A 12,211-nucleotide genomic window follows, 5' to 3' on the forward strand; every position below is an offset into this window, starting at 1 on the left:
AGAGGAGCCCCCCCCCCGCCCCGCTCCTCCGGGGCCGCCGGCGGGTCCCGCCCGACTCCGACCGCTCCACGGGGCGCCCGCGGCGGAACCGGGCGGGGGGGGCAGCGCGGCCGCTGCCGCCGCCGCCGGCGCCCCCTGGCGGCTGCCGCCGGCGCCTCCGCCGCGCTCGCCCGGCGACACCGCGGCGCGCAGGGGCGGGCGCCGCCACTCGCGGCTCCGAGGGGGCTCCGCCGCCGCGCCGTGACGGGCCGGGCCGGGCCGGGCCGCGGCGACACCCGTGCGCTGTGGGGGTGCGCGGGGCGGCGGCGAGCGGGGAACAAAAGGGATCGAGGCAGCGCAGCGGCGGCAGCTCCGCCGGGGGGAGGCACCGGCTGGGCGCAGGGGGTGTGGGGAGGAGGAGGAGGGTCGCCAAACTGCTGCCACTTCGTCGACCGTGAGCGGCACTCGCTGGCGGCGGCAGCCCGCCCCTCGCTGCATGGCAGCCCAGTGAGGGAGGAGCGGGCGAGGGTCTGGCGCTGCCCGGAAGCCGAGGGAGCCAGCGCCGGTGGCAGCAGCGCCCGCCGCCCTCCCGCCGGGATGCGCCCCGCTCTCCGCTGAGGTGCAGCCCCGCCGCGATGCTCTCCCCCGAGCGCCACCGCCACCACCGCCACCCCCCGCCGCCGCAGCCGCCGCCGCCGCCGCACCACCCGCCGCAGCCCAGCCATGTCGTGGCCACCATCGAGAACCTGCCGGCGGAGGGCGGCAGCGGCGGCGGCAGGAGCGGCATCTCCGCGCCCTCCTCCAGCGTGCGCCAGCGGATCAGGAAAGTGCTGAACAGGTGAGGCCAGGGGATGGACCGGGGCTCCGGCGGCACGGCAGGGCACGGCACGGTACGGCGCGGCTGCCCGCCCCGCTGCCTCTCGTCCTGGGGCGTGGAGGTCCGGGGGCGGCCGTCGGGGAAGCCCCGGCCCGGCCCCCTCGGCGGGGTGAAGCGGAGAGAGGCGCGGAGGCTCTGGCCCCGCTTAAGCCGCGGGCAGGGGGCGGCGGCGCGGAGCCTCCCCCGGTCCATTGTTGCCTCCGAGACGGCGACGTGAGGCGCGGTCCCGGTCCGCTCCCTCCCCGCTGGGGCCGGTTCCGATCGCACCTGCCCTGCCCGCAGGCACACCCCAATAGCGGGGCCCCCGCTCCTGCCGCCTGCTTCGACTTTCCTAGCCCGTCGCGGACACGCGGGGGGCGGCGGGGAGAAGGGAGCCCACGTCCCCGCAGCCGCAGCCCGGCCGGTGGCGAAGGCACCGCCGGCGAAGTCGGAGCGCGGGCGCCGGGCGAGCGGAGCGGCCCTTGCCGTCCCGTCTGGGTCCGCAGCAGCAGCCGGCCACAGCCTGACGCGCCGGGGTGCCGGGTGGCCCCATGTGGGGTTTGTGCCCGATTTTCGACCAGCTGGCGTGGTGAGAGGGAAGCGCGCTCGGGCCGCAGGAGCGGGATGCTGCCGAGACACTGGCTGGTCGGTTCTCCCGTGCGTGTGGCTCAGCATTGCCAGTGCAAAGATGAGAAAGCTGCAGGGTACTCGGGGTAAATTATTTCACCGAAGGCACGAGAAAACACTGGAACCATCTTACTTAAATCCTTTACGCTCTCCTTTTTGCCATTTATGTCTTCAGCACTGCGTTTGATTAGGGCTGAGGTTGTTACTACAAAACAGCGTCTATCCGGAGCCTAACTGGGTGCTTCTGTGAGCCTCTGAGCTCCTGTCTGAAAAGCCAGCTGAAGATATCACTTCTGCCTAATGACTTTTACGTGCTAAATAGAGCACTTGCAGCATTATGAGCAGCAACGGGATGGTGTGTACCAGTGTTGGCCTCATCGTCCCCGCTTTAGGTTCAGATATGTGTGTTATGGATGACCTACTAAGAAAAACATCAGCTCATCTATCTGGATATACTCGTTTTGAAGATGAAGCCTGTTGACTCTTTCAAGCTTTTAAACATTAGGAAATGATAATTGTTCCTATCTTTGTTACAAATACCTGAAGGTATTTGATTGCTCACAGGTCATTGCTATTATTTGCAACAGTAACAACTGTTACCATTCTAGGGGGATCCTCACAAGAGTCAATAACGAAGGAAATATTTGTCCTTTGTTATTTGAGCATGAAAAGGATTGAAAAGAAGTTGCAACAAGTAAGAGCTGCTTCAGCTCAAACTCAGTTACACATTTTCTTGTACATGCACATTTGTAACTCTCAGTATAGTAACATTCACTCAATTCCTCAACCCAAGAGTCTGTCCTCTTAGGTGTCCAGTGCTTGCAAAATCCTGCTTTCCTTCTGCTTGGTCATCCTGGGGTGTGTGTCAGTCCTGAGTTAAGCCACCAGAGAAAAGAAGTTTTCTCAGGGGCAGCATGAGACGTATGAAGATGTGGCGAGGCTATCAGATACAGAAGCAATAGGTACTCTTGTTCCAGTGTGGTGATAGTGACTTCTGGGGGATAACCATAAAATTAACCACAGTGTTCATGGCTAGGAAGTGTTCAATTAATTCATATAGTTCAAGCAGTTACCATGCTTATGCATATATATATACACACCATAGATAAAGAGTCAAGTCAAATCAATATTTATTGTTATATGTATTATTAAAATGAGAATATCTTTTTTTTTTTTCTTTTTTTAAGGACAAAAAAGATAGAAATTGGCTTTGGTGACCAAAGTCCAAATCCCTCTTCTGATTCACCAACTTGAATCTAGAAATGAGGTCTCGCATCGCCTAGATGCCCAGCACTGTAGAAAACAGAAGCCCAGTCACTTTCTCGCAAACATATTCTTTTCCCCTCATCAAACATGAATCAAGAATAAATTTTTCCAAATTTATGCGATTTATGTATGTGATTTATGGAGAGGGAGAAGACTCGTTACTGTGGCATTTTAAGGCAGTCTTTTCTTTGTGTAAGAGAATCCTTAGCCCATCCCAAAGTCTGTATCAAGCAAAATTTTGCCTTAGATTTCCTTCAACTTTGCATGGGAACTGAGGACTCAACCCATGTAAAGTCATGGCTTTCATGTAATATTTCTGTTGATACAGTGAAATTAATCCCAACACAGTGGAATGAATCCTAACACAAAGTTTATGTTTTCATCTTCTGTGGAAACAATAGCATGGCAATGTTTAAGGGAAAGGAAGAAATATGTATGCTATATCCCTAAAGAAGTAGGAGCCCAGAAAAACCCCCAAGCACTGGCTTCTTGAATAAATGTTTTTCTACTGGAAAAGGGTAACACTTTCTCTGTGCTGTCTATACTTTGTGTTCACCATCTGCCTGCGACCCGTTTGTGACAGGTTCCTGATTGACTTGTTGAGTTGAGCACATGTGCTTCTGTTTTCTGCTAGACAAAGTGGGGGCTTCTCAGGCAGATGAACAAAATAAAAAGGCCGACAACAGCCGAGGTTGCCAGAAGCCTGCTGGTAGAATTATAGAATGGTTTGGGTTGGAAGGAACCTTCAACGGTCATCTAGTCCAACCCTCCTGCAATGAGCAGGGACATCTTCAGCCAGATCAGGTTGCTCAGAGCACCATCCAGGCTGGCCTTGAATGTCTACAGGGATGGGGCATCTACTACATCTCTGGGAAACCTGTGCCAGTCTTTCACCACTCTCATAGTGAAGAATTTCTTCCTCATGTCTAACCTGAATCTACCAGCTTTTAGTTTAAAACCATTACCCCTTGTCCTACCACAAGAGACCCTGCTAAAAATCTGCCTCCTGTGAGGGGACAGACTCTGGTATGTCCTGGGAGGAAACAAGACAGCAGGAAAATGGGGATTGACACTGGCAGAAACTGAGCATCATTTCTCTCTCATTTTTTATGTAGTAGTTTGGTCACCTAGGCACTTGGTGATTTCGGAATTGCCTTCGAAGGCTCCTCTTAAAATTACTTTACAAGCTGTGGAAACTTATTTTAACTTCACCTTCCAGCCTCTCCTCCCTGTTCACTAAATAGATCCCGAGGTAATTGAGAAACACTGGCACAACCACCCCCCACGGTGTTTGAGAGAGAAAATACTGAAAGCAAAGCTGGTTGGCTGTAAAAATCTATTTCAGTGATCACAGTGAACACTGCACTCTGTGAAAAAGTTGGCCATAACAGAAAAACAAAGTAAAATGCAAAACTGAAGGCCCAGGATCATGGAGGACTGGAGATGCTCAATGAAATAGTGGATTTTAGTGGAATAGTTTGGATATAAATTCTGAGCTGCCAGTGAGGGTGAACAGGACCTGCTGCAACAGGAGAAAGCTTTCTGTTATCATTGAAGTCTGGAGAGGATGACTTTCAATTGCTGTTGCATTAAGGGGAAATGTCGTGGTGATTACACTTTGCAAATACATTCCTGGACCTGTGACTCACACCCGTGGTCCATGAATCCCAGCTGCAGGGCCCTGCCTGGCACCTTCCTTGTGACATTTGCTCAGCAGCTGTTCCTGGCTGACCCTGCCCTGCTATAGTTTGCAAGGGAGAGAAAGAATGATGTTGGCTGCTTGATTGCTTGCTTGTTTCCCCACAGCCTCTGCAAAGCCAAAATTGGACTCCACCAACTCCGTCTGCTTGTAGAGGACCACTTAATAAGCAGTGACTAACCTGCTCCGTATTGCCTCCCACCTATAGTGGGAAGCAAGAAAAAAAGGAAAAAATCTTGCTGTCTGGAGCTCTGTGGTTCTCCATGCCTCCATCCTGGCGCCTCCAGATTCCCAAGATACCTGTTGGTGGGTCCGAACTCACTCTGTCTGTCTGGATCCCAGCATAGAGTGGTGGCTTGTCTTCCTTCCTTGCACTCCCGGCGTGACCTGAAGAGCCAAGAGCAGACAATCACCTGCAAAGCATTGCGTGTGGCCACTGAAGCCTTTTGAACTAATTTACAGGTTGATCTCATGTTAAGAATGCTGGTTACCGCCTCCTCAGAGGAACTGGGCAGAGAATAAATGTTGCTGCAGCACAAGGGGAGCAGGTTGCCAAATTATCTCTTTGGAAGATCCTTGCAAATTATTTGTCTAAATGAGAGCCAGCAAATGAGGTACCTCCTTATACATGGACATTATCTCTGTAGCCCTATGCACCAGGACACAGAGGGAAAAATGAAGTTTCTGCAAGGAAAATGAGTTAATATCTTTAGATACTATGACAAAGTTATTTTACCTGAGTAAATGAGATTATTCTGGGAAAGAAAAAAATATTGTAGCCATGTCAAGGAACTCAGGTCTCCAAAGTAACGTCTAAGGCCCCACTGTTGTATTGCTTACCCTGATGAGGACTGTTTTAGAAAGCTGGATGGCACATACATCTTTCTGGGTTTTCCCACTTTGATCTTTTAGTACTTACTCAAGGAATACTAGCTATAAAATCTAGCCATGCCTTACATTGCTGTTTCAAGGCTGTCTTCATGTGCTTTTTCTTGCTCTCTGTTGCTAAATGGCACTTTGTATTTTTCAGAATTTCCTACAAATCATATCAGAATATTAGAGACATATTCAACTTGATATTAGAAAATGGAGCAAGAGTAATTTCACGCACTCAGTCCCATGCCATCTTTTAAATAGCTTTGTAGTCACATTCTCTGCACTAGTGAATTGTGAAAGCTTTCTCTAGAGCAATGTGACTCTCTCTCTACTTTGCCTTCTTATTCACTTTCTCAGATAAATTTTAGCCTTGTGCTTAAAGCCAGTGTATGATCTAATTACCACTACCTTTCTTAGGAAAAGGAAGACAAAATAATGTTGCTAATAAATATAATTCATTAAGCTAGGCAGTGATTTATTGAACAAAATTATATGAAGAAAAGCAATTTGGATGCTTCTTGTCAGAAAGCCTTGTTGTTTGGGTATAGTCTGAGTAAAACTTTTGCATCTTTAGTATGTTACAGGCCAGATTCATCCCTGATAATGGAGTTCAGGAAGAATTTGGCCCACTAGCTGATTAAATTTGAACTTGAACCATGTGTCAAGGCTACTAACTCTTCAGAGAGAAGAGCTGTTTAAATGACACTGCAAGCAGCAAAAGCTATGACCCAATTATTATTTTTTTTAATAACGCGTATCCACATAGTAAGTCAGAGAGAGTTTATGTGTTAAAAAGAACCTGCAACTGAATAATAATGTGGTTGACGCAATGTATTTCATTGCCCCAAAGCAATAACATCTTTCAGTTGACTGATCAGAGACGCAAACAAACCAAATAATTTATGGCATTTTCCTTAATTAAAAGCAAGTCAAGGATCAAAGGTATCATTTTTGGAATCCAAAAAAAGAGTGAGTATTCATAACCTTCAGTTGCTTGCTTTCTTCTTCAAAACAAAAGGATTGGCTTCCTTTGGGATTTTTATTCTTTAAAAGTACAAATAGCTTTTCAAAGTCCACCCAGAATAACAGTGACTGTAGAAGAATGAGTCTGAGCCCAATTCAGATAGCTGTAGCTCTCCTTTTAGGTAAAAATATTTGTACCATTCTGAAGTAAGTCAAAGAAAATGAGTTCAGAGCATAGATAAAGCAACTAGGTTGGCTTTCTTGTAACTGTTAGTATTATTCATTTTGGTTGGGAAAATGGGAAGGTCATATCTGCCCACAGGAAAGCATCCTGGCAGAGGATATAGAAATCAATCAATGAAAAATTGTCCACTGTTTCCTTTTCTCATTAGGTTACTTGTAATTGCCATTTTGAAAGCAAGTGATGTCTGTGAGTTAGCTGCATTCCCAATAATTTGGGTGCATAAGGGAAATACCTGTAAAACAGGAGAAAAAGATGCTCTTCCCCTTCTCCTCCAAACAACTTATTTCAGTGAATACGCACTTATTGGCAGGCCATAGTACACTTAAAATACACTGATTTAGGAGTGAAGATGAGCTAAAGTACCTAAAGCTTCCAGGTTGCTGCTTTAGCAAGTGCTGGAAGTATGTCCACATTTGGTTTCAAAGTGTCTGAGCATGGTTTCCTAACAGGTTTCAGAGTCGGTGTTGGAAAGTTTTGTCGCCTTTGACTCGCTTTTGCTCGTGAGAATTTGTACCTTAGGAGATACAAGCCTCGCTGGTCCTATTCTGAAATAGGAATTGTTTGGGGTGATTTGATACGGTAACTGCACTGTAATCTAAACCCGACAGCCCACATACTGATTGGGAAAAGACTTTCCCTAGGAGAGGCAATTTGGCAAGGCAAAATATATGGGTGTCTTCTGTCTACCTGTGACACTCAGAAGGCTGCTACTTATTGGATGCCTGTCTGTAAATGGGAATTTTTGTCACTGGCTGTGCTATGGGCTTCGGGAAGGGGTTACTGCCTCTTGAACTAGGGGGGTTTCAAAAGAGCAGCACTGTAAATGGCTCCATAGAGAAAGCTGGAGGAATGGACAGAGTGGCTCTTATGGGATGGACAGAGCAGCTTTAATGTGCTAATGAGGGGAAGGCCAGATGCCAGCAGCGATCAGAAGGGCTCTTTGTGGCTCTGTCTCTTTGGAGATGGCTGGAGTCTCTGTCCTTATCGCAGTTGTTTCTGCAGGCAGAAGGAAACACTGGGGCTATTAGTGAGGTGTTCCTTTCCTTTAAGTCAGAAGATAGCCTTATGGATCAGCATTTGAATACTGATTAGGGCTGATTAACAGAAAAGCTTAGGGAAAAGAACTTGCTGAAGAAGCTCGACTTTAAAAAACTACCAAAAATCACCCCCAAACCAAACAGAAAACTCATGCTCAAAGGCTTGTGAGCTGAGCTCAAACTCAGCTGAAATCACCTGTTGCAAGAACAGCTGTATGGGGACTCATAAATTGCTATGACTGTAAAGTGTGTAAGTATTGGTGGTTGTGAAATTCATGTTGTGAACCACCTAATCTACCTGTCTCTGCTTGTTTATGTCTGTCATCTGTCTCTCTGGGATTTTTACCGAAAACATGCCAGTTTTGAAGCTTGTCTTTCAACTTCCTCTGACTTGGTTTCTCTCATGATTTAAGAAAGCATTCCTTCAATACATATTCACTCCCTCTCATTTTTCTCAGAGACACCACATGATTGAGGTAGCGGGTTTGGCTCCCATGCATCACATTCTTCTCAGCACAGCTGGAACTAAAGAGCAAAGAGATGGAGGAGGGAGCATCCCCACAGCCTGGCTGTGCTTGGTGAGAGCACCCGTGCAGCAATACTGTGCCATATTTCTGCAGGGAGCATGCCTGCTTTTTGGGATGTGCTGCCGTACATAGTGCTAGCCAAATAATTTCCTAGGTGGATGACCCTTGATGTCATGAGAAGGGTCTGTCCATGAATGGTGCCATGCAGGTGCCACTGTAAAAAATAGGGACACTTATTAAGCCAGCCTTCTGTAGCCGATACTGCCATTTTGGCCCTTAATTTCAGTTTCCCCTTGGTGTGGTGGTCAGTTGCTTCCTTACACTGCATTTTCCCTTTTTTTTCCTGTCAAAAAATGTAGATGAGTCAAAACCTTGGCCAGACGGACTAGATTTTCTCCAGACTGCGTGTTCAGCAAGGTTTCTTATGTCCAGACTAGATTTTTTTGGATGGAAGGTAAGACTTCATGGTAATCTGGTGATGGGAATACTTATGCAGGAGATCACATTTAACTCTGCTTTGCTGCGTCCCTGAGGGATGCCATAAACACATGGTCTGTGAGGTTCTCTTGGGACGAAGAACCTCAAATGGTTGTCGTTTTGACCTAATGCAAAATGGGAGAAGTTTTGAAAATTAAAAGTTTGGAACCAGATGATGCTTTTTTGCCCAGCTCATCTCCCAAGACATTTCAGGCTTCAAGGTGTTCATTTGCAAAAGCCCTCTCACTATGCTTGAAACAGATTGCTGCATCTCTAATACAGATAAATGAGGTAATTTATGCGTCCAGTAGCAAGACCATAATTATTACCTCCCAAGCCCTAGTGTTAATTGCAACCTATAAGCCAGTATTAGCTGATGACAGAATGAAAACAAAAATTTGAAACATTTGTAGTGATGGTCATTAGTTTACTCAGCCCTTTCTGGTGTTCATTTGTCAAAGAAACTGTCACATGTCTGTCCAAAAGCCTGCTTTACTGTCTTTTTACTAGGCCGCATTAATTTTAAAATGGTTCTGTCTTCTGTGCCACATTCATTCCCATTACTTTGCATCATCTGGCAAGTGTTTTGATGTGACCTGACTTTTTCTGGTTTGCATTGGGTAGGAATGGAAAATGAGTTAAGAGGGGACTAAATGTTTCTGCCTGTTTGGTGAAATGGAGAGGAAGCCACTGGCAGCATGGGAGGGAGACACCAGGATCTGTTCCAGCTCTGGTGGCCCTTCATCATCCTCATGGAAGAGGAGGAGAGCTCCACAGCTCCACCCTGGATCTCTCCAGCCGGATAATGAAAATCCTGATCCTTAATGTAGCCTCGGGGCTGGTAGCTCAGACCCTTTCAGGCAACAGAGGTCTCTAAGGGGAATGGGCTGAATGAGAGTGGTGGCTACGAGGTAAAGGCAAGTTCTTGCTGCCTTTTTCTGAAGAGAAGAGGTAGATGTCCATGTCTAGCTCTTGAAGACTGTCACAGACAAGGGAGGTGAGGCCTGAAGTGGGTCACTTACAGGTAGGGGCCTAATGCTCCAAGGGGGATAAGGCATTAACTGTACCCTATCCTATGCTTTCTGTTTTTTACCAAAACTTGGATCTTTAAGCTGTTGGCCTAGGTGCCTCTGTGGCTATGCCAGGGTGCAATATTCTTCTGCATGGGTCTTTGCTTTCTGCCCCCCCCCACCATGATGATGCAACAAATGCTGAAAAATACTTAATACAATTAAATTAATTATGCTGGGATTATTTTAAGTTCAGATATTTTATGGGGTTTAAATAGCTCTGTGTTTTCAGTGGCTTCTGCAGCCTGATTTGGGCCATTTACCTTCTCAAATATCTCCTTACTAGAAACTGTAGAGCTGTAATGAAACTGAGCAAGTATTTCTTTCCCGTTGCTTTTTCCTTTTCTCTCTGTACTGCTGCTACAGACATGAAATGCTTTTGATTATGTTTTCTTTTTTTAACTCCCTGTTGTCAATATATTGTGGTCTGTAGGGACCATCCTGGGTAGATTGAAATTGAGGAAGGACAGCAAATAGCAAGTAGGTTGGGAAGAGCTGAGCAGGGAGCTGGAAAATATTTTAATGGATGTGGGATTTGATACTTGAAGGAAATAAAACTTTAATATTGTAGATATAATTTTCATCAGGCTAAGTATGAGGATTAAGTACCATCAGGCAGGAAAAGTTTCCAGGCTTCATGTAATGTGGTGAGGAAAAAGTGGCTGGGAACCCAAGTATACCTAATGGTCATACTGAAGTGTCTCCTCTTGTGTGACCTGCCCGATATCCACAGGTAATTCCCAGTCAGAATTTGAATACCTGACCCGTGCTGTTTGGTGCTAAGGGGGTTGCTTTGTAGCAAAATGACTTTTTCTGGAATTTAGAGATCACTGTTTGCAGAAGTTCCTCCTGGAGTGGACAACACCTGTGTGCGACCCCGGAGGCTTTATTGCCTTCTCTTCAGGTTTTTCTACCAAAGCTGGTTTGATTAGATTTAGTGCTCACCAGCTTTTTTTTTTTTTTTTTTTTTGACAGTATACATAAGTGATTTTTTTTATCCAGTTTGTGGCACGGGAGATCACATCTTTCAGTAGAGTCCAGGACATTTGGAGGACTTAATCTAGAAGCACTGGAGCAGGGTGGTGTGGTGACTGTTGTACATGCATGAAGGCACTGCTTACTGGCATTGAAAAGGAAAATTCCAGGTTTTCTCTCATTTAAACAAAAAGGTGGCATCTTACTGGAACAACCGTTCAGTAGCAGATGCTCTCAAGGAGTGAGGCACAGCGGTTAGGGTGAGGTGCAGAGCCATGCAGTGGTTGGAGGGCTGCCCAAAGTGGAAGAGTTAACCAAGCGAAATCTGAGATTCAGAGTTTCTCTCTTTCTAAAGAGGTTATTTGTATTTAAGACACCAAATAATGCCCTAATAATTCACTTGAAAAGAAGGGCTCTGTGCGTGAACTACAGAAGTTACCCAAATTTAATGTCCTGTTATAAATAAATGAATTCTAGCACATTCTAGCTCATAGAAGAATTTCTGTTCAATTTCATGTCTGAAATTGTTCATACATATCGATTTGGTAGGTATTACTGTGTTAATGGAACTTATTATTACTCAGCTAGATTAATTTATTAGATTTATTCCTACACTTTTACAACCTATAGATGTATTGAGACATGAACCTGCAGAATCAATACCAATTTCTTTTCTCATTTATGAATGGTCTCACTAACATCCAAAGTACTTTTACACTTGAGAGTATTTAGCTGCAATTTATTTTGAAGCACACGCTGACAGTTTTAAATTTGTCTTTCTTCGCAGTCTTTTAATGATTTTTTTTTTTTTGCATGTATGTCGGCTCCGTTTTAGCAAAATACCACGCATCAAGCATCAAACGAGTCATGACCACACTCTAGTCACTGGCACTAGTTGACAGCTTATGTGTTTTTAGGATGAGGGCTCTGAGATGCATTTTGGCTCTCATTCTGCATGGCAGGCGCAAAGCAGGAGGGGGAACAAAGGTACAAATTTAATTTACAACTAAGTTGCCTGCCAAATGTGGTATATTTGCATTTTTTCCTTCAAGCAGTGGCCATGCGTGTGTTTTATCTTTCAAAGCAGCAGTGCTTGTCTGAGGAGCAGTGGCAAAGAGCAGCTGAAGTGAGTAACTCACGTGGGGCTTGTTCGCTTCCTTCCAGAGCATGAGGATCCAATGGGACCTGCTGAAGGCTCATGGTAGGAAGTGAGGGAGGTGAGGGCTTGATGGGGGAAGAAAGCTATTTAGTCACCTCTGCCAGTTCAGGACTGGTACACAGCACTGACAGTAGAGATCCATCTTCAGGTGATCCTAACGCAGGCATTTCTGCTCCCATCACAGCACCGGTGGTGCCTGGAGATACCATCCTTCCTTCCTTTGGATGGACCAGAAATACTCTGTAACTCTCAGGAAGAGACTTACAGAGACCAGTTGACCTCAGCCCCCAGCCTTCAAATCCAATCCAAAGCAGCTCACAGACATTTCTGTGGAGAAATCTCCAGCAGCTGCAAGTGCACAGAGATAATGTTTTGTCCAGTGGTCTGGACTGTGAAGCTCCTTAAAAGTAACTCTTCTCCAGCCAGCCTTTCTTTGTTGTCTTCCAGCAGAAGTTG

General features: G+C 46.5%; 1 protein-coding gene across 1 annotated transcript in view; it reads left to right on the forward strand.

Annotated features, from left to right (window-relative positions):
* The first annotated feature begins 614 nt into the window (after positions 1-614).
* The window catches only part of SLC35F1 (solute carrier family 35 member F1), a 238,621-nt gene continuing 227,024 nt past the window's right edge, over positions 615-12,211 (forward strand). The window contains exon 1 of the mRNA XM_065632013.1: positions 615-817. Coding sequence (XP_065488085.1) covers positions 615-817 — 203 coding nt within the window. The remainder of the gene's footprint in view (positions 818-12,211) is intronic.

This window comes from Caloenas nicobarica, chromosome 3 (assembly GCF_036013445.1).
Source record: "Caloenas nicobarica isolate bCalNic1 chromosome 3, bCalNic1.hap1, whole genome shotgun sequence".
NCBI lineage: Eukaryota > Metazoa > Chordata > Aves > Columbiformes > Columbidae > Caloenas > Caloenas nicobarica.